This window comes from Strongylocentrotus purpuratus, unplaced genomic scaffold (genome assembly GCF_000002235.5).
Source record: "Strongylocentrotus purpuratus isolate Spur 01 unplaced genomic scaffold, Spur_5.0 spur5_scaffold_19, whole genome shotgun sequence".
Taxonomy (NCBI): Eukaryota; Metazoa; Echinodermata; class Echinoidea; order Camarodonta; family Strongylocentrotidae; genus Strongylocentrotus; species Strongylocentrotus purpuratus.
The window spans coordinates 22,663,249-22,683,646 of NW_022145604.1; the positions used below are offsets into that span (position 1 = coordinate 22,663,249).

General features: G+C 37.6%; 1 protein-coding gene across 6 annotated transcripts in view; it reads right to left on the bottom strand.

Moving 5' to 3' along the window:
* Positions 1 to 818: 818 nt before the first annotated feature.
* The window catches only part of LOC755106 (F-box/LRR-repeat protein 4), a 28,667-nt gene continuing 9,087 nt past the window's right edge, over positions 819 to 20,398 (bottom strand). For 4 of the 6 annotated variants that reach the window (XM_030990610.1, XM_030990607.1, XM_030990608.1 and 1 more), the window contains 13 exons: positions 17,139 to 17,226; positions 14,228 to 14,372; positions 13,029 to 13,121; positions 12,073 to 12,304; positions 10,968 to 11,108; positions 10,498 to 10,607; positions 8,916 to 9,025; positions 6,872 to 7,001; positions 6,193 to 6,285; positions 5,784 to 5,891; positions 4,696 to 4,782; positions 3,984 to 4,088; positions 819 to 3,213 (listed from right to left, as the gene is read on the bottom strand). In XM_030990610.1, coding sequence (XP_030846470.1) covers positions 3,081 to 3,213; positions 3,984 to 4,088; positions 4,696 to 4,782; positions 5,784 to 5,891; positions 6,193 to 6,285; positions 6,872 to 7,001; positions 8,916 to 9,025; positions 10,498 to 10,607; positions 10,968 to 11,108; positions 12,073 to 12,304; positions 13,029 to 13,121; positions 14,228 to 14,372; positions 17,139 to 17,226 — 1,575 coding nt within the window. In that variant the 3' untranslated portion in view covers positions 819 to 3,080. The remainder of the gene's footprint in view (positions 3,214 to 3,983; positions 4,089 to 4,695; positions 4,783 to 5,783; positions 5,892 to 6,192; positions 6,286 to 6,871; positions 7,002 to 8,915; positions 9,026 to 10,497; positions 10,608 to 10,967; positions 11,109 to 12,072; positions 12,305 to 13,028; positions 13,122 to 14,227; positions 14,373 to 17,138; positions 17,227 to 20,398) is intronic. The other 2 variants (XR_004064975.1, XM_030990612.1) reach the window with 2 other exon arrangements.

Sequence of the window (20,398 nt, forward strand, 5' to 3'; positions counted from 1 at the left end):
TAAACACTTCACTACATGGACTATGGACAAGTAAACATTCAAAACAGTCAAATCTTTTGACTACATTGCATAGCAAAATTTCTTTTTACATGACTTACATACAGATATACAGTTTGCGAGGGAGTTCTGTAACATAAATAATAGACCAGTTACTAACATGTTCAAATGTATGGATTTTTCTTTCCTGGGAACGAGTTATTCCATCGACCTGTAATCAATGCATGAACTACAATACTCAGAATCCAGTCTGCATACATTACTTGTTGCTACATGTATGTCGTGCTGGATATGAATTGACTACATGTCACAGACAAAGAACTGGAATCTCCTGATTTAGTCATCATTTTTGTGCAAAATCTTAAATTCCCCAAAAGGAATTTGAGGTATAAATGTACACTACCTTATATTCGCACACTGACATTCCAGCCTCTTTTGAATAGTTTTTGTTCTAAAAAGAATATACATGGATTTATTATTATCATTATTTTTTAGAAGATAACAATAAAGTCAATTACTGAATTCTCTGGCCTGTATGACGTATACTGCAGCATTGCAGGAAGTTTAATTGATCATACCAGCCTCTACATTTTTTCTTCTTCGATTGAAATGTTCATTGTATCTACAAAGTTCATTGCATTTGAAAATTAATTGAAACATGATCATCAGTCTCACAAAGAGGAAAATTACAAACCTTTATGACACCATATATCATATACATAATACAGCCAAAACTGTCTATAGCAACCACTCAAGGGAAGCACAAAAAGTGGTCTTTGTAGACAGGTTCCTTTAGTACATGTTTCAATGAGAAACCATTTTCAAGGGAAACAACAAATGTGGTCTTTGTAGACAGGTGGTCAACTAAAGCAGGTTTGACTGTACACATAATACTATCAAAAGTATTGCATACATGTAGGTTCAAGGTGTCCGATGCATTTTGCAATCCGTTGAAAAATGTCATAAATGGGTCACAATTAGCACCAAACCCTTATAATTATATTTTGTAAGATAATGAATATTACGCAAAACACCACCGTTTCTTTCTCAAACATTACGAGCACGGAATACTGGACAACTCGCTGATAATTCAAAATGATACCCTGCGGTTGCCATAACGTCACACACATGTACAATGGCAGTTTCAGATTCCTAAACCTCAGATTGGTGTTCTTAAATACGTTCTTCTCCATAACCATTCTATTCAAAGGAAATTATACCTTATGCCAGTAGGGAGGATGCGCTGCCTTTAAATTCTCTAAACCTGAATGAGATTAGATAAATGGAGCTAGGGTTTTTCCAAACCCTTTCATATTGCAATACCCCCATACCACATGCATCTACATACACACGCAATCTACTCTACTTAATAACTAATCATTTGAACCATACATGGAAACGAGTAGGTGGTACCATTTGATATTGCAATACCCCCATATCACATGCATCTAGCTACACACACTATCTACTCTACTACAAAACTAATTGTTTGTACCATACATGGAAATGAATAGGTGGTACATTGGGTCTTCATCAATATCCTTTGATATTGCAATACCCCCATATCAACATGCATCTAGCTACACACGCTATCTACTCTACTTCAAAACTAATCATTCAAACCATACACGGAAATGACCAGGTGGTGCTATGGGCTTCCAATACCCTTTGATATTGCAATACCCCTACATCACATGCATCTAATTAATAAATATTCAAGCTAAAATACTTCAAAAACATATCATTTGAACCATACATGGAAATGCACAGGTGGTGCTAAGGAGAGTAACATGACATTGCTCTGGCAACATTTGCTCAAGGCTTTATTTTACCATAGATGTAGAGTTTGATTTAGCTTAGCAAGTGGGTTTACTGCTTGGTTTACATTATGATTAGCTTATTGGGACATTGTGTGGGTCCAGGGTGGCAGTTAATAGGAATTCACTTAATAGTGTAAGAAATTTGGCCTTCTCGCGAAAATAAGTTGCTGGTCATGGAGCGTGTAAAGTCTATGGGGTAGCGGACTCCCATAGGCATTACACGCAATGAACTGCTATGTACAAAGTGAAAGAGTAGCGGCGGATTTCACGAGAACGCCGGAAAAGGACGGCAGATAAATTGCTGCTGGAGCATGTGTCATAAAACCTTTGATACTCGTTCATTTTGCCACACCCCTGAACATATTTCAGAACTATAATCAGACATGAAATTGAATATGTGGTGCGAGGGGCCTTACGTGGTGAAGCTTTTCTTAATGTTGACATTCTGATACTGTTCTTTCAGCTGACATACAATAAACCAATCCATTTTGCCATACCCAAACATCACACACAGCTACCGACATACTCCATCTAACACATCCCCTGTTTGGAGCCAGAAGGGCATTAACTCCATTTAAAATGATGACTTTACGCCCTCTTGCCTCCAAACAATATATATCAATCCTGACCCAACATGAATATGATTGGGTGGTGCGAGGGGCCTTAGTGACATAGTGAAGCTTTTCTTAATGTTGACACTCTCATATTATTATTTCAGCTGACATACATACACCAATCCAATCCATTGTACCAAGCAGCCATACTCCATCTAACACATCCCCTGTTTGAAGCTAGAAACTCCATGTAAAACAATATATCACACCTGACCCAATGTGAATATGAGTAGGTGGTGCGAGGGGCCTTACGTAGTGAAGCTTTTCTTAATGTTGACATATTCATACTGTTCTTTCAGCTGATATACCATACTCCAAAATCACATACAGCTACCTGCATACTCCATCTGTTTAGAGCCAGAAAAGCATTAACTACATGTAAAATAATGATGACAACTTTACGCCCTCTTGCCTCCAAACGATATATATATATCAAACCTGACCCAACGTGAATATGAGTAGGTAGTGCGAGGGGCCTTACATAGTGAAGCTTTTCTCAATGTTGACACACTTATACTATTATTTCAGCTGACATACACCAATCCAATCCATTGTACCAAGCAGCCATACTCCATCTAACACATCCCCTATTTGGAGCTAGAAACTCCATGTAAAACAATATATAAAACCTGACCCAACATGAATATGATTATGTGGTCGTGAAGCTTTTCTTGATGTCAGTGTGACGATACTGCTCTCTGAGCTTGGAGACTACATCTAACGTGAGCTGCTGGCAGAATGAAACATCCAGGAAGACTAGCTTGGTACACTTGTCCAGTACCCTGTTAAACAAAAATAATAATAATAATGATAGTGGGTTCTTGTATACGGCTCATGTCTGTCAGACTTGACACTCCTGGCGCTCCAAAGTTATTACCCGGCTTTAGCATGGCTGCCACTACGGCGCTCTAGCATTTCAAGAAATTAATTCTACAGGGTACCATTTAACATCACCTGGGTTGAGTGTGGCAAATGTACAGATACTAGTTGTAGACAAAACAGCAATAAACCGCCTGTCACACATGAGTCAATTACTGAGTGATGCAATAAGCCTCATCAGTGAATACGACTGTTCTGCCTGAGTGACCTGCAATTATTATCATCCCAACATAGCACCACACCCATAAATGCGCCTTGTCAAAGTGACATCCTACAAAAATCTATTTTCAGGTAAAATGATTCTTGTTTTATGGTCTTTACCATACAGAAAAATTATAGTAAAATGACCAATTAATTTCATTGGTTTTAGAGAAATATATGTTCATTGTTTTGAAGATTAATGTTCCAAAATGGATATCCACCTCGATACAAAGTTGGATTTAATAAAAAATGAACAATGAAAGGATAGTTTTCCAGCAAAGAATGAAATTTTGAATTTGCACAGTTGTAATTGATTACACATATATTTAAAACTCCATCGTCTCCTTTGCGAACAGCCCTCTATTTACATTTTACAGATAATTTTCACAAATTTCCCTCTAAATCTCCAAATATTTGTCTAGGGCATATGTATAAGAAAAAAACTGAAGAAATATGGAAAACCACAATTTACCTTGTTATACCGTTTAGGCTTACACGTTGAGCTCCTAACAGGTCCAATTGTTCCAGATCTGGCAAGTTAGATGCTATTGAGTACAGGTCACCATCTGCTATGCTCCTGTTCATACAATCAATTAATCCAATTACAGTTATATTAAAGTTTCCAACATGTATTTCTTACATTTGTTTTAAATGCTTATAATTGATTTGTAATGTTTTGTTGGTAACATGAATAAATTTGAAACTTTGAAACTTTGAAAGTTCCTCTACAGTGATGGCAAAATTTCACTTAAATTGTATCATAATGTGAAAGAGGATGTCATTTAAGACAGACTTTTGCAAAGAAAAACCTAAATTGTGTATTCTTTCATCAATTTTCAACTTCAAAAACATTTGTTTTGAAAAATCCTTGCAGAAATGTGTCTTAAATGACATCCTCTTTCACATTTTGATAAAATTTAAGTGAAATAAAACTAGATGGAACTTCGACTGGAAGCAGCCGAAAATGATGCCTCCGTTATAGAGCGATTTTACAAACCAAAACAGAAGCAATTTTTCAAATTCAAGTTTGATTATAATCCATTAACAGGTTCTCAGAATATCGTGATTACAAGCTATTTTTCACATACATGTATGACCCTTTGATCTTTGACCTCATGACCCTAAAATCTAATCAGTTCATTGGATTGCAAGATACATACATGTCCTATTAAAGTTTGACCTACCGTATAGATGTTAACAACAGCTTCTTGAGCTTGGGACAGCCAGAGACAAGCTTTCTTAGCCAAGTGGTATTCACACTAAGATCAGAGCTAGAGTGGAAAAAAGATAAGGGTAACAAGTCAATGGACACATTTTTTAATACAAATCCAACTTCTTAATATGATTGCAAATGATTCATTTACTGAAACCTTAAGTTCATAGAATGATAAATTATTCACAACATTGTAAGTATTACTAGTATATATATATATATATACAAGGCATACTAAATCAAGATATGTACTGAATGCAGTGCTATTTAATTTTTTTTAAAGAAATGTTGATAATTCAGTCCACAAAAGGTTATGAAAATGTTAAGTTCAAGCAGATTAATACAGCCTGTTAGTAGAATGGGGAAGGGGCATTGAAGGCAAAGATTGGGAGAGGGGTTGCCAGGGTGTAAGGGGAAGATTAGCCGTTAGGAGAGGACTGGGGTGGAGGTTAGGAGGAGGGTGGGGAGGGGTAAGGGGTGATGAGGGTAAGGGGGTAGGGGTTAAAAAGTAAGACACACCACTATCCTCTATAAAGTTCAAGTTTAGTATGGCAGTCTACTGCTAGACTGGTGGATGGGTGGGAGGGGCTTAAGGGGGAGGGGAGGGAGGGGTGGGAGGCCTAGGTTAAAGGTGGGGGCGGGGGGAAGGGATTAGGGTGTAAGACTTACCACCATCCTATATAATAATAATAATAATAATATAGAGTATTTGTAATGTGCCAACTCCACATGACTAATGTGTTTGAGGCGCATGGAGAAGAAAAACTATAAGTACACAAAAATACCAAAAAGAAAATGAACAATAACAATGTGAAAGTAAATCTAAATCTACTGGAAAGCCGCTTTGAACAAATGAGTTTTGAGGGCATGTTTAAAGCAATCTACACTTGAAATATAACGAATATAACGAATATATTGATTCCATAAAGTCCAAGTTCAATATGTCAATCTACTGCTAGACTAGTGGAGGGGTGGGAGGGGGTTAAGGGGGGGGGGGGGGAGGGGTGGGAGGCCTAGTGTGAGGGTGGGGGCGGGAAGGGATTAGTGTGTAAGACTTACCACCATCCTACATCAAGTTCTAGTAGATTGGGGCAGCCTGCTGCAAGGTATCCCAATCCAACGAAAGACAAAGTTTTAGCTCTCCACAAATCTAGGTTTTCCAACCGTCTATAATGCAGGAAGAAGGAAGAAAAACAAAGAACAAAAAAAAAATCTTTAATCATAAAATACATGATTGCATTACCATGATCAACCAGGGCCCCGTTTCATAAAAACTTGTTATCAATGCTAAAGTTCTATGAAAAATTTGCTCTCAGCCAACTTCCGTTTTACAAAGCTTTAGATCTCTGGTATTCTTTCATTTTTCACTTCCGACAGCTTCTTTAAGAAATTTATTTCATAATGGATAACCATTTACTTGGACTTCACCTGGGTGGAGAGAGGCAAAACAAAAGAAGATGCAACTTACGGACAGGTCTGTGATAGCTGTAGGATGACGTTATCCAGCGTGGAAACGAACCGTATCCCTCCTAGGTTTAGATTCCTCATCTGAGGTGTATGGCTGCGGAATAAACAAACGGAACATAATAAATACAGTCAAACCTGCTTTAGCGACCACCTGTATAGAAAGACCACCTGTCTCCAAAGACCACATTTTTGTTTCCCTTGAAATTGGTTTCTCATTGAAACATGTACTAAAGGAACCTGTACACTTCTCTTGTCTCCCTTGGGCGGTCTTTATAGACAGGTTTGATTGCAGTACCAGTATATAATAAACAGTAAATAAAAACAACAACAGAAACAACGATAGGATTGTATCTAAGGGGAAGTTCACTTGACCTTCCTTATCTACAATTTCATGATGAAGAAGACATTTTGTCTGACTTTTTTTCAAACTATATATATATTTTTTTTTTCTGTTTCAACTCGGGCGAAAGTTAAGAAACTGACACCTGAATGTAAGACTTGCCTAAAGATCTGGATCATTGCTGCCTAAAAATAAAACAGCAATTAAAAAAAAACATATTTTCCTCTTTCTTTACTCATATCTTTCTCTTTTTTATTCAAATTTCAACTTAAGCTAAAAACTTTCTATGGACGTCTGACTTCTCCCTTTAAATTAATTTGAAAGAGTGTGAATACGATACCTGAAGATCTGGATCATTTCAGCCTCGGTTATTTTGGCACGGTACAGGTTGAGTGTTTCTAGATTCTTGAGTGAGTGCAGACAGCCGTAGCTGTTGGGTGTTAAACTGCGGCAGGATGATAGATTGAGCTCTAGAAGTAGATTAAAAACAATAATGAGAATATTAACTTTAACAATGTTGAATCTGAGATGCACGACCCTACGTGTTATCAGTGTCTGTGATATGGTGTAATATTGAAGCCCTAAAAAAATTGCACTTCAAAATGATCATGAAGTGCCTCAAAAAAGTAAAAATCTTAGAGTGACCGGTTTTACCATACTCGTTTTCCCCAATAGGCTGTAGTGTTATGAAAACCATTTGGCAAACGGTTTTCAAAATTTGTAATTCCAATCATAAATATCTTGATAATCAGAGAGACGATTGGCTTGTAAAAGTCATGGATTTCCTGACTGACCTAAAGGTTTATAATTATCATTGCAGCATGAGCTAAACCCAAGATTTTGTTTCAGAATCTGAGACGAAGTTACCAGATCCCTTTTAGTGGCACATTACAAATAATTTCATTCACCTGTTTCTAATAAATATATTTCAATCGTCAAATTGTAAATTGCATACATTAATTGTTGCTAGGTAGGACAAACATTATGGCTTGCCCTACCCAACAACACGTAATGTTGCAATAAATACAATTATTACAAATAATTTGAAATGAGGCACTTAAAGGTACTATGTCCCATTTGCAGGCCCAAAAAATGGAAAGGTTAAATTTCAACGGCATTTGAAAGATAATACCAATTTAGAACTTCCCTAAAAAAGGTGGGGCTTGAAAATGTCTTCAAGTGGCAAAATAATCAGTATTAGTTGTCAAATCGACTTAGGAGCTATAGAGCTTAAAAGTAATAGTCTTGATTTCCAGACCATTGTACCGAATGGTCATACGTTTTGTGCTGCACAAAGATTCAATCAGTTTAATTTTGGCCATCACAAGAAGTGGGTTATTGATGTAGACAAATGCTCATGTACCCTTTACAGCTCATTTTATGTATGTTATTACCAAAGAAGAAAAATAGCCAGTCACTCACTCAATACTGTCAGACAGTGAAGTCTAGCAAGTAAACGGGTTTCCTTGCATAATTTGAATATTAGGACACTGCTAACGTTTAAATTTCACAGATAGGACATACATGACATATTCATAATTTCTGCAAAGTTCTACAGAATTTGAGGTTGGCTGCAAAAGGGACATAGTACCTTTAACAAAGACTTATGCAAGATGAAGTTATCTCTAGATTCAATATACAGGTTTACTATAATTTAAACATATTCAGATTTCATGCATACAATTAAAATAAATTAAATTTGTTCTTGACAACCTAATGTTTCCCAAGGCTTGTCCGACATAGCAACAGGTAATGCTGGCTCGAAGTCTTGAAGTTCTTTCATTAATAACAGGTTCATGGAATAACCCATCACGAGGTCCCCAGGAAAGAAATATCAATAAATTTGAACATCATAGTAAACCAGTGTAATGAAAGACCAATAATATCAACTAAAACAATAATAGAAGACAATATTTGTATGAGAATTTAAATACATGTACATGAAGAGCTATACAGTGCGTCCCAGAAAAAATGAAACCGAGAACTTTCGATGTTTTATCATAACTTAATCACAATTATAATTCATAAATGACACATATTTAGAAAGCTTAGATCCTCCTCTTTCATTTGATGCAACTCATATGATTCATATCTCACGCATGAGTGATTACAAGCAATTTGAAGAGAGGAAACTAAAAAATCATTTGGCGGGCGGTATCTGAAAGAAGATGGGCAAATATGAATACTTATTAGATATGGATCGCATTGCATTTTACAGGGGAAAAAATATTATAAAATTTAGCTTTGTTTCTTTTATTAGCCTTTCCTATCTTACAAGAATGCCTTTATAGCTTTCATAAAGATTGGGGCGGGGGGCACAAAAGGAATTTTTCATTGGAGGAAACTAAAATATTGTGCTTTTATAGATGAAAGAATGAAGTTACCTTTGAGTTTGGTACAAACGGTTGCTATGGCTTCGAGTGTTTCACTAGTCACAAATCGACATGCCTTCAATCTCAGTGACTTGAGTTCATTTCCACACATGAATAGAAAACTGCAGGTGGGAGAAGAGTGAGGACGTGATGATAAAACAAAGCGTATATAAAAAAATTAATTAAATATGAATCTTGGGTTTTCATTGCTAACCATCATCATCACAATCCTCCTCCTCCTCCTCATCTTCATCATCATCATCATCAGCATCACTACCATCATCATCGTCATCAGTGTTATTCATACTATAATCAGCATCACTACCATCATCACCATCATCATCACCATCATCACCATCATCATCACCATCATCATCATCATCACCATCATTATCATCATCATCACCATCATCATCACCATCACCATTATCATCATCACCATCATTATCATCATCATCATCACCATCATCATCATCATCATCATCACCATCATCATCATCATCATCATCATCACCATCACCATCACCACCACCATCATCATCACAATCCTCCTCCTCCTCCTCATCTTCATCATCATCAGCATCACTACCATCATCATCGTCATCAGTGTTATTCATTACTATCATCAGCATCACTACCATCATCACCATCACCACCACCATCATCATCATCATCACCATTATCATCATCATCATCATCATCATCACTACCACCACCACCATCATCACCACCACCACCACCACTATCATCACCATCATCAACACCACCACCACCACCACCATCATCATCATCATCATCACCATTATCATCATCATCATCATCATCATCACTACCACCACCACCATCATCACCACCACCACCACCACTATCATCACCATCATCAACACCACCACCACCACCACCATCATCATCATCATCATCACCATTATCATCATCATCATCATCATCACCATCATCATCACCATCATCATTATCATCACCACCATCACCATCATCATCACCATCACCATCATCACCATCATTATCATCATCATCACCATCATCATCATCACCATCATCATCAGTAGATGCCAACCTTCTTTAACAAAAAAAGTATTCTTAAGAGCAAAAAACAGTATTTTTGAAAAAATCTCTCAACTTAACATATCGCCCAATCGAGCAGCTTAAAAACCCGGCAGTACCACGTATACATGTACGTACCCGGATCGGAGCGCGACGTGCATACATTACACGTGGGTGGTTCACAATGTGCGCAGTTTGGGGCCCGTATCACCATCCTGCGTGCATTGTTTGAAGATGTAGGTGCATAATACACTTACAACACAAAGCCCATGATCAGAAATAAAGAAAAAAAAAAAAAAAAAAAAAAACGTAACAAAACATCCAAAAAAATGTACTGCCGTATTCAAAGCGAAAAAACAGAACAAATACGGCAAGAACGGAACAGTTGACATCTCTGCATCACCATCATCACCACCACCACCACCATCACCATCATCATCATCATCACCATCACCACCCCCACTACCATCATCATCACCGTGATCATCACTGGAGCATGTAATACAGAAATGAAGAACACTGATGAACTTACCTATTGAAATCCTTTGATGCAATTTTCCCCCAGTCCCCGCACCATGATATATCCAACATCTGCAGCTGCCTGCATCTCTCTGTTAAACCATACAGCGAGTCTCCTGATACCTTTATACATGAAGATATTAAAGGTAAAGATCAGTTTTGGAAACGCCCCCCTCTCAAAACATGAAATGGAAGCTCGTATTACCAATCATGTGAAAGAATATGTTTTGACTAATACGTGATCATACAAATTTTGCCGAGAAACCGCCTACTAATTGATATACCGGTATTTGGTAAATTTGCTCCTCCTCCTCCCTCCTCCTCCTCCTCCCTCCTCCCTCCCTCCCTCCCTCCCTCCCTCCTCCTCCTCCTCCTCCTCCTCCTCCTCCTCCTCCTCCTCCTCCCCCCTCCCCCTCCTCCTCCTTCTCCTCCTCCTCAATATTATTGTACATATACTTGGAAAAATCATTTTAATCATATTACCACTGTCCAGTAGGGCTGTAAGTTGAGTTCCACATAGAGAAGCTGGTCATAACAATGTTTCCTAAACAGAGTGCATGTCGTTGCGGCTACACACAAGTCATCCAGACTAAGGTACTTGAAAATCAATTGGATCAGCTCACCCTAAGACACAAAAACAGATGATTAAGCTACAGATTTATAAAGGCCTACATAAGACCAAACACCCCCTTCAATACTCTTATGATTTGATACTCTTAGGAGGCATAACATCACCCGTAAAAGAAATTGTTGAGACATCCTAATTGTTAAGGATTTAAAGTGAATAAGGGGAAATTCTATTTTGGTATAGCAAGGCTTGATAACTAGTTTACTGACAAGTTGATTTCATCTTGTAAATCTTGTAATCTTACAACTTTATAGAAATAATTTCTGAAGGTGAAATTTTGAATACGATACAGGCATAGAACCTGAAACACAGAGAGCAAACCCGACCCCCCCCCCGAAAAAAAAAAAATAGTTCAATTACACATTAAGTACAACAACAACCAAAACTTGTGACCACAACAAATATAAAAAACGACCCTCAAAGCACAAAAAACTCAAAGTCAGAGAATTTTTTAGTAAAGAGCACCTAAGCATATCGGCCCTGTTCTATGAAATGTTATCAATAATAAGTTACAATAACCGTTACAAGCTACTGAAATTGTAGAATTTTTGATTGGCCGAGAGCAAATTTGTAATAGACATTTTAGCATTTGTTACTGATAACAAGTTTTATGAAACAAGGCCACGATTTAATTGCCACAGATGATCTTGGTGTCTAACAAATTGCCTAGTCTCTCAGGGTGGTGTTCTCAAAAGCGGACTAACTTCAGTCCGTGGTTTAATCCACCAACTAAGTATGGAATGCCAAGTGTCCATATGAATATATTTTTGAATAATTAGATATGACCCTGAATTATCATGATAACATAATTATATCAAAGTTATATTTTTGGTCATTAGTTATCTTATTAGATTTTGTTTCAATTTAGTGATATGGACACATGGCATTCCATACTTAGTCGGTGGATTAAACCATGGACTAAAGTTAGTCTGCTTTCAGAAAACCATCCTCAGAACTTACCGGAAGCATATCAAAGCAGCCATTATCCATGGCAGGCAGAACTTGGTTGGCATACTCGCAGGAAGAACCCTTTGACCTATTCTCCTTCAGGGTCAGGTCCTGGAGACGTTGGAGGTAGACGTCATCGATGTCGGTTCCATCGTCTTCCAGCGACGTCGTGCCGATCAGCTCCACGCTGTCTAGCTCGGTGTAGTAGTCGCTGTAGCGGTGGTCAAAGACAAGTCTGATCAGGCTGGAAAGCGATAAAAGGGTGAGAAAAAGTCTGATTAAAGCCCGTCTGCACAAGTTTGGCCAGGGGGATTAGACCTCCCTGCAAGGTCACTGACAGGTGGTTATCTCATCAAATAAGCTCTCAAAAAGGGGATCATGGGGGACCAAGAGGCACCGATTAGGCATTGTTTGCTATATAGAGGGCGCAAGTAGCTATAAGTAGTGCAGTGGTGTTTTAAGCAGAGATTTTGATCTGACTCTGTCATGCAGATCAGCTCATCGCTGTCTAGCTTGGTGTAGTAATCGCTGAAGTCGTGGTCACACACAAATCTGATAAGACTGAAGGAAGGGGTAAGGGGGAAATACTGACAAACAAGAGTTTCTTGGAAAGGAGGTGTTGTGGTCTAACAGAGAAGCCACCAGACTGTGAACCAAAGGGGTACATGGTTCAAAACATTGCCAAAGGACGTTCGTGCTGAAGTTAATCTACATTTGCAGCTACATTTGGATACCCGATAGGATGTAAAAGTTTATGTAGTTTGCTCAGCATTATGAGCGTCTGTAATATAATGATGCCTGGCTGGAATGCTCCCCAGGGAGTGGAGAATGTGCATATATTTAGTGCTGGCAAGCCTGAATCTGATGACCAGGGTAATAATATAACTGTAAAGTGCCTAGAGACACCAATGATGTATTAAGTGCTATATAAAAGCGAAATATTATTATTATTATTAACATGTGCTTACTTCGTTTTTGCGTTGATGTTTCTGATGGGGGGAGAAAACATTTGTGGTTGGAAATGTTTATCGTCTGCTTCACCAGCCCATAATACATGCCACCTGTAAAGAGAGAAAGAAAGAAGGCCATAGGAAAGAGAACGATAGATAGAGAGGGAGAGAGAGAGAGAGGGAGAGAGAGAGAGAGAGAGAGAAGGAGGGGATGGGGGTGGGAACAGAGAGAGAGAGAGAGAAAGAGAGTGAGAGTGAGCGAGTGAGAGAGAGGGAGGGAGGGAGAGAGAGAGAGAAACAAAGAGAGAGAAAGGCAGACAAAGACAGAATGAAATAAAAGAAAAGAGAGTAAATATAAAGCAAGATAAGGCAATTTGTAATGATCATTCTTTCATGCCAGGTTTACATTATGTTCCCAGCGGCCACGGCAATCACGTTTCAGGCCACTGTGGATAAAACGGGATGGACGTGAGACAACGTGGGGTGACAGAATGGGCAAAAGTGACAGGCCGTGATTGCCAGGCCAGATTTTTAAACTGTCAACAAATTTGCCACGGTACAGATGAGAAACCTAGTAGGCCATAGTAAAACGGGGTGAACGCAACAAAACGTGATAGTACGTAATAAAAAAACTTGGCAAGACCTAACAAAACTTGAAAACAGAGAAAAAATGGCAAAAATCCCACAGCGCACTACATTTTGGCAAACGAGGCTGCCGTAGCTGCCGGGAACATAATGTAAACCTAGCATTAGATGACACATGATTAAAATACAATCATTGTGAGTAAGATGACCATTTCATTTTTTTTGACTTCCAGAGAATTTGACGATTGAACAGCATGTCTGGACTAAGCAGATCCACATTATTCCTGTCCAGGAACAAAAAGACATATATGCCTACATGTATGTAGGGAAAAACATTATACCTAATTTATGAATAAAACAAAGCATTTTAAGTAAAATTGTACCTTTAATACTATTCACAATTTCACATACATTTAATTAATATAAATATATCTTAGAAAGCATATAAACTCCCCAAGAATTTGAGGATGAACAGCATGTCTGGACTAAGAAGATCCCATTATACCAAATTTATGAATAAAACAAAGCATTTTATTAAAGTAAACTTGTACCTTTAATACTACCGGTATTCACAATTTCACATACATTTAATTAACATAAATATATCTTAGGAAGCATATAACCAAACGTACCTGGAGTGATTATTTAGTAAAAAGGGGCCTCCACTGTCCCCGGGGCCTTCTATCTCTGCACCGCATATCTGAATGACCGAGCCTGGGTGGTAGGTTTCATAAATTTTGATCGCTGTAGGAAGAACTTTCTCTTCAAAGAATAGATCTGGAGGAGAAATAAAAGGGTGATAAAAGTAATTATATTCCACATACTAAGAATCTTGTTCTACGATTGGTCAAAAGTAAATCATGTGATGAAAGATAGTTCGCCCATCATTGCTGGGAGAAGCAAAAAGTTTGTTACACTGTGTAGACTATACAGTGCGTCCCAGAAAAAACGAAACCGAGAACTATCGATGTTTTATCATAACTTAATCCCCATTATAATTCATAAATGACACATATTTGGAAAGCTTAGATCCTCTTCTTTCAATTGATGCAAATCGTATGATGCATATTTCACGCATGAGTGATTAAAAGCAATTTGAAGAGAGGAAACCAAAAAGTAATATGGCGGGCGGTATCTGAATTTCAAGGAGAAAATCACATTTCTAGAAAGTTCAATTTCTGCCCTTTCATATGACACCTCAATCAGGAAAAACGAGACAGGAATAACAACGTCATGTTTGTTTAAAGTAATGCTTGCATTTCCATAATTTGATCAAACAAATCCATTTTCACTGGCTACCTGCTGTAGCAACAAACAGAGTTGACAAAAGACTTAACTCTGTTTCGTTGAAGATCAGCCATGCATCAGGTCTTTCGTCTTCTTTGTGCATGGCTGATTGTGAGGCAGGCATCCAGTGAAAACGAACTTGTTTGATCAAATTATGGAAATGCAAGCCTTACTTTAAACAAACAGAACTTTTTTATTCCTGGGTCATTTTTCCTGATTGAGGTGTCATTTGAAAGGGCAGAAATTGAACTTTCTAGAAATGTGATTTTCCTTTTAAATTCAGATACCGCCCCCCAAATGACTTTTTGATTTCCTCTCTTCAAATTGCTTGTAATCACTCATGCGTGAGATATGAATCATACGAGGGAGAGGAGGATCTAAGCTTTCCAAATATGTGTCATTTATTAATTATAATTGTGGTAAAGTTATGATAAAACATTGATAATTCTCGGTTTTGTCTTTTCTGGGACGCACTGTATACACAGTGCAACACACTTTCACTTATTTAAAGATAGAAGTCCTATCTACACAGTGCAATGCACTTTAATTGTATACGCTGCGTATTGCTCTCCTCTTTAAGCGCTTTTAGTGTTAGTACGCAAACTTTGGCCAGGCGCGAACTATATGGTCACACCACCATACTGCATGCACTGTACGTATCGTAAACCGTTTTTTAGCTGTTAATTGATGACTTGTTGCTCTAAAATGAAGGAAGAGGTGAAATGTTTCCGATGTAGAATATAAAGCAAATTATCCCCTTTTGGTTTCAGGCGATGGCAAACTATCACTTTCTCAGCGATCTGAATGTACACGCTATCATTCCTCAGCTTCGCTTCGGAAAGATGGCTACATCCAGATCGCCTCGGAAGTGATAGTTTGTCCCATCACCTTCACCAACGGTAGTCATTTGCTTATTACATTTAGGTCTTCTTTTAAAAATCATCTACCGGTACATGTTAACTTGATACTTAGTCAAAGGTTTTCCCACAGTGCACACTCTCGTGATTAAAAATTACTCCTGAACCATTGATTTTGAATTCTTTCAAAATGAAAATAGCTACAAGATCATCACTTTGGATAGATCAGAGTTATAACTTATTGTCAGGTTAAAAAATATATTTTCTTAATTCGCCCCTTTTGGATGTCCTTTCTCCCACCTCAAATTTCACTTCAGGTTTCGAAAAGAAGATGGTTTTCAGATAGTGATGTTTATGTTCAGAATCTAATCACAAACTGATTTCAATCAGCGACCTTACTTATGACTTTGCATTTCACCAAAACTTCATATGTGTATGCACATTTTTATTTAACATTTCCTGTAGTTTATACCTTTTAAGTTGTAAAGGCAGAAATGTATACAAAAATGACACACCAAGAGGGAAATTACTTAAACATGTAATTGTGTCTTACAGTCTTCACTTGTTGATATTTTGTAAATTATACAATCCTGTATGAAAATGTTATTAATAATATTATTGGCAGGAGGCAAGATGGCTCAGTGGTAGAGCAATGGTCTTGTAACCTGGAGGTCCTGGGTCTGAAACCAGTTGATGCGCCAGTGCTCTTTGGTAAGGCATCAGTCCTCATTACCAGGTCTAACGGAGAGTACTTAAAGGTACTATGTCCCTTTTGCAGCCAACCTCAAATTCTGTAGAACTTTGCAGGAATTATGAATATGTCATGTATGTCCTATCTGTGAAATTTAAACGTTAGCAGTGTCCTCATATTCAAATTATGCAAGGAAACCGTTTACTTGCTAGACTTCACTGTCAGACACTATTGAGTGACTGACTGGCTTTTTTTCTTCTTTGGTAATAACATACATGAAAAGAGTTGTAAAGGTTACATGAGCATTTGTGTACATCAATAACCCACTTCTTGTGATGGCCAAGATTAAACTGATTGAATCTTTGCGCAGCATAAAATGTATGACCATTCGGTACAATTGTCTGAAAATCAAGACTATTACTTTTGGGCTCTATATCCCTAAAGTCGATTTGACAACTAATAGTCATTATTTTCCCACTTGAAGACATTTTCAAGCCCCACCTTTTTTAGGGAAGTTCTAAATAAGTATTATCTTTCAAATGCAGTTGGAATTTAACTTTTTCATTTTTTTGGCCTGCAAATTGGACATAGTACCTTTAAAGCCGTCAGTCCCCTGGTTGCTTACTCAAAAGCATACTCATGCTTACTTAGGAGTCGGGTAAAACAAATATAAATATATAAAGGAGTACTTTTTGAGAGAGGGCCTACCTATGAAGTCGTTGCCTCTGAAGTCACCTATCTTTCCAAACTTCTTCTCTGCAGAAGGTGCCATGTCCCACCATGTTCCATAGGTACGCTGTATGAGAACAAAAATAGTTAATTATGATAATAAATATGATGATAACACCAAATTACACAATAACACCACTACTACAGTATTACTAAAATAATAATTAAAATATACTGCTACTACTTCTACTATTACTTCTACAGTCAAACCTGTCTCTAGCGACCACCCAAGGGAAACACAAAAAGTGACCTTTGTAGACAGGTGGTCTTTGTAGACAGGTTCATTTAGTAAATGATACAATTAGAAACCATTTTCAAGGGAAAGAACAAATGTGGCCTTTGTAGACAGGTGGTCACTAAAGCAGGTTTGACTACTACTACTACTACTACTACTACTACGACGACGACGACGACCAACACCACCACTACTACTACAACTGCTACTACAAATTCTTCTTTCTTTTATCTTCTTCCACTATTGTATTTTTAAAAAACAAGGGTAGCCTCATTTAATAGTACCAAATACTGTAAGTGTGCTAAATAAGGAAACAGGGGGAGGGGTATGGACAGATAAGTGAAATCGTTCTAATCCAATTGTTAAAACAGTTGAATTGATTGAATTAAGACAAATTAAAGTTTGAACACAATACATTAAACTAGCACAAATGAGGTTACAATTTTTCAGTAATTCAGTTCCAATACAATATGTATGGAATCTCAGCTTGATGATGGAGTCATACAACTTGAACCTGTCTAGATTCAAACTTTCACTAATCTTCTCCAATTTTTCTGCTTCCTACCAATCAACTTAATCCTCCATTTGAATTTCCCTTTAACCCTGGGTTGTCATTTCAAGGGGGAGGGGGGGGGGGGGGTCATTTGAAGTTCAATGATTAGGTCATATGTGAAACATAAGGCCTGTCTTCATCAGCTTGAGGTTGCCAAATTAACCGCTATTTCAACTATCCTGATCGCAAATTAACAAGTTAATTTGCACTTCATCAGCCTGCAGTTGCAATTAGAGGGATATTTGGTAAAAGAAATATCCTAAGAAATCCTAAGTTTCCCAAATATCATGCTTATTTGGGAACTAGCCGGCTAATTTGCGCCCGTCCGAGCTAGTTTGTGATGAGCGTATCGGTCTGTTGAAGACGCAATTTCAAGACTCGGCATAATATCCTGAGTCTGAAAATACCGGGTAATTTGCAACCTGCAAACTCGAGCTGATGAAGACAGGCCTATACACAACTGTAGTCAATTTAAAGGTAAATCCCATTCTGGTATCAAGTTAGCTTTTTTTTTTTAAAACATAGAAATGAGAGTTAAGCAGATCAGTAAAAGATTGAGGAAAATCTGAAAAACAATAAGGAAGTTTACAATCTAGAAAGTTGTATCAGGAGTCTCAGGACAATTACCCCTGGGACAATCACCCCCCCCCCCCCCCCCCCCCCGGACAACTACCCATTTTAACAATTATCCCCTAGACAATCACCCCAGGAAAATTAGGGCTTATTGGGGCTTATTACAGGAAACAACCAGTTCCCGTAGGAAATGGGTTAATAAAACTAATTCTCAGGGTTGACCTCCCCCTTTAACATCTATGTACAGTTGCTTAAAGGGGACTACTACAATGACCAAGGATGACTTTTTGAGCATTGACCTCAAAGACAAAACTGGGTCAGGGGCCAAAACACTGCAACAGCTGGATGGGAGGATGGAATAATATCCCTATCATGCCATTTAAAGCTACATGTACTTAAACTAAGGGTCAACAAAATAATATATTCTATCTTTGAATTTGATCAATGAATTTTTATGAAATGTCTACCATATACAATGTATATGCTTGACTTTTGATTTTTGTCATATTTTGTGTTATTTCAATTTGAATTGCAATTGTATTGTATATATATCCTTGTGAAATGGATCGCAATTCAGCCATTGGCTGCGATGATCTTTTTAATAAAAACCATTTCTATCTATCTACAGGTACGGTATCTACATTTAAATTTTACATGGTTGATTCAATATTTAGTATTTTTTGAAAGAGTACATCTCCTTTTATGTACTGTACATGCACATGAAATTCTTACTTCAGACTGAACATTTGTTATCAAGTAAGGATGTTGTGGGGGCAGTTTTAACTTAAGGATTTTCTTATCTTTGAGGGAGGGGGCAGCGTCTATCTGATGCCAATTACTAGCCTCCTGAGTTGAATCTTTGACCCCCATACCTTCTGGAAGCATGAGCTGTCTCAGTTGGACCTCAGTTAAAAATAGTCATGACTAGAATGTGCTATTACAAGAACGTACCTTATTTTCAATATACATGTAAACCAGTGCTGGTATTTATAATCTTATGGGATCTCAAGGCAGTTTATCCAGTCTTAAATCCCCCTTTTGTCCCTCGTGCACTTCACCATGTGACTCAGGGTACTTAAAAATAGACCCCTTAACTTGGGTTCAGACTACTGAAATTCAACGTATAGCTACATGTATATGAGAATCGTATAAATATGTACATGCAGCTATACGAGCTATTCTAGCCTGAATGTTTTTAAAAAGAAACGCCAGATCACGAATCGTTGTATGTAGCGAAACACCTGTTCGAGCATCATTTTTAATGAAAACTAGAGTTTAAGAACCAACATCCTGCTCAAACCTAAACGTAATATCGTACAAAAATCGTCTAACTGGGCGGGGCTTATCACAAGTACACATTGGTCAGCTATCATGTCACCTGACCTCTTCAAAATTTGTTTCTTCATAAAACGTTTCTTCACACAATGTTATACTCTAGTCTGTATGCTCGGACTATCGCTGTTAAATGATTTTGTTTAAAACGTTTCTTTAAATGAGTTTTGTATAAATTTACTCTAGTGTGAACACACAAGTCACTTCAAAATCTATTACTGTTACCACAAGAAACACCTGTCTTTGTAACACATCCCCCTATAGTCAGTATGCGTGACTATCGCCAAAAGACGCAATGTGGGTCATTGACAATCCACCAATATAAACTGGTGATCTTGAGTTTCTTTCTTGGGAACATAGTGTATATATATATACAAAGCAAAAGAAAGAAAAAAAAAGTCATTCTATTAACCTGTGATTAATGAATGAACTACAATACTTGGGATCAAGTTAGCATACATGTACATTACTTGTTGCTATTTAGGGCAAGCCTCAGCCAAGCTCTCAGGTTGTCAAGAACAACCTTTCTTTAAAAAGAATGCAAAC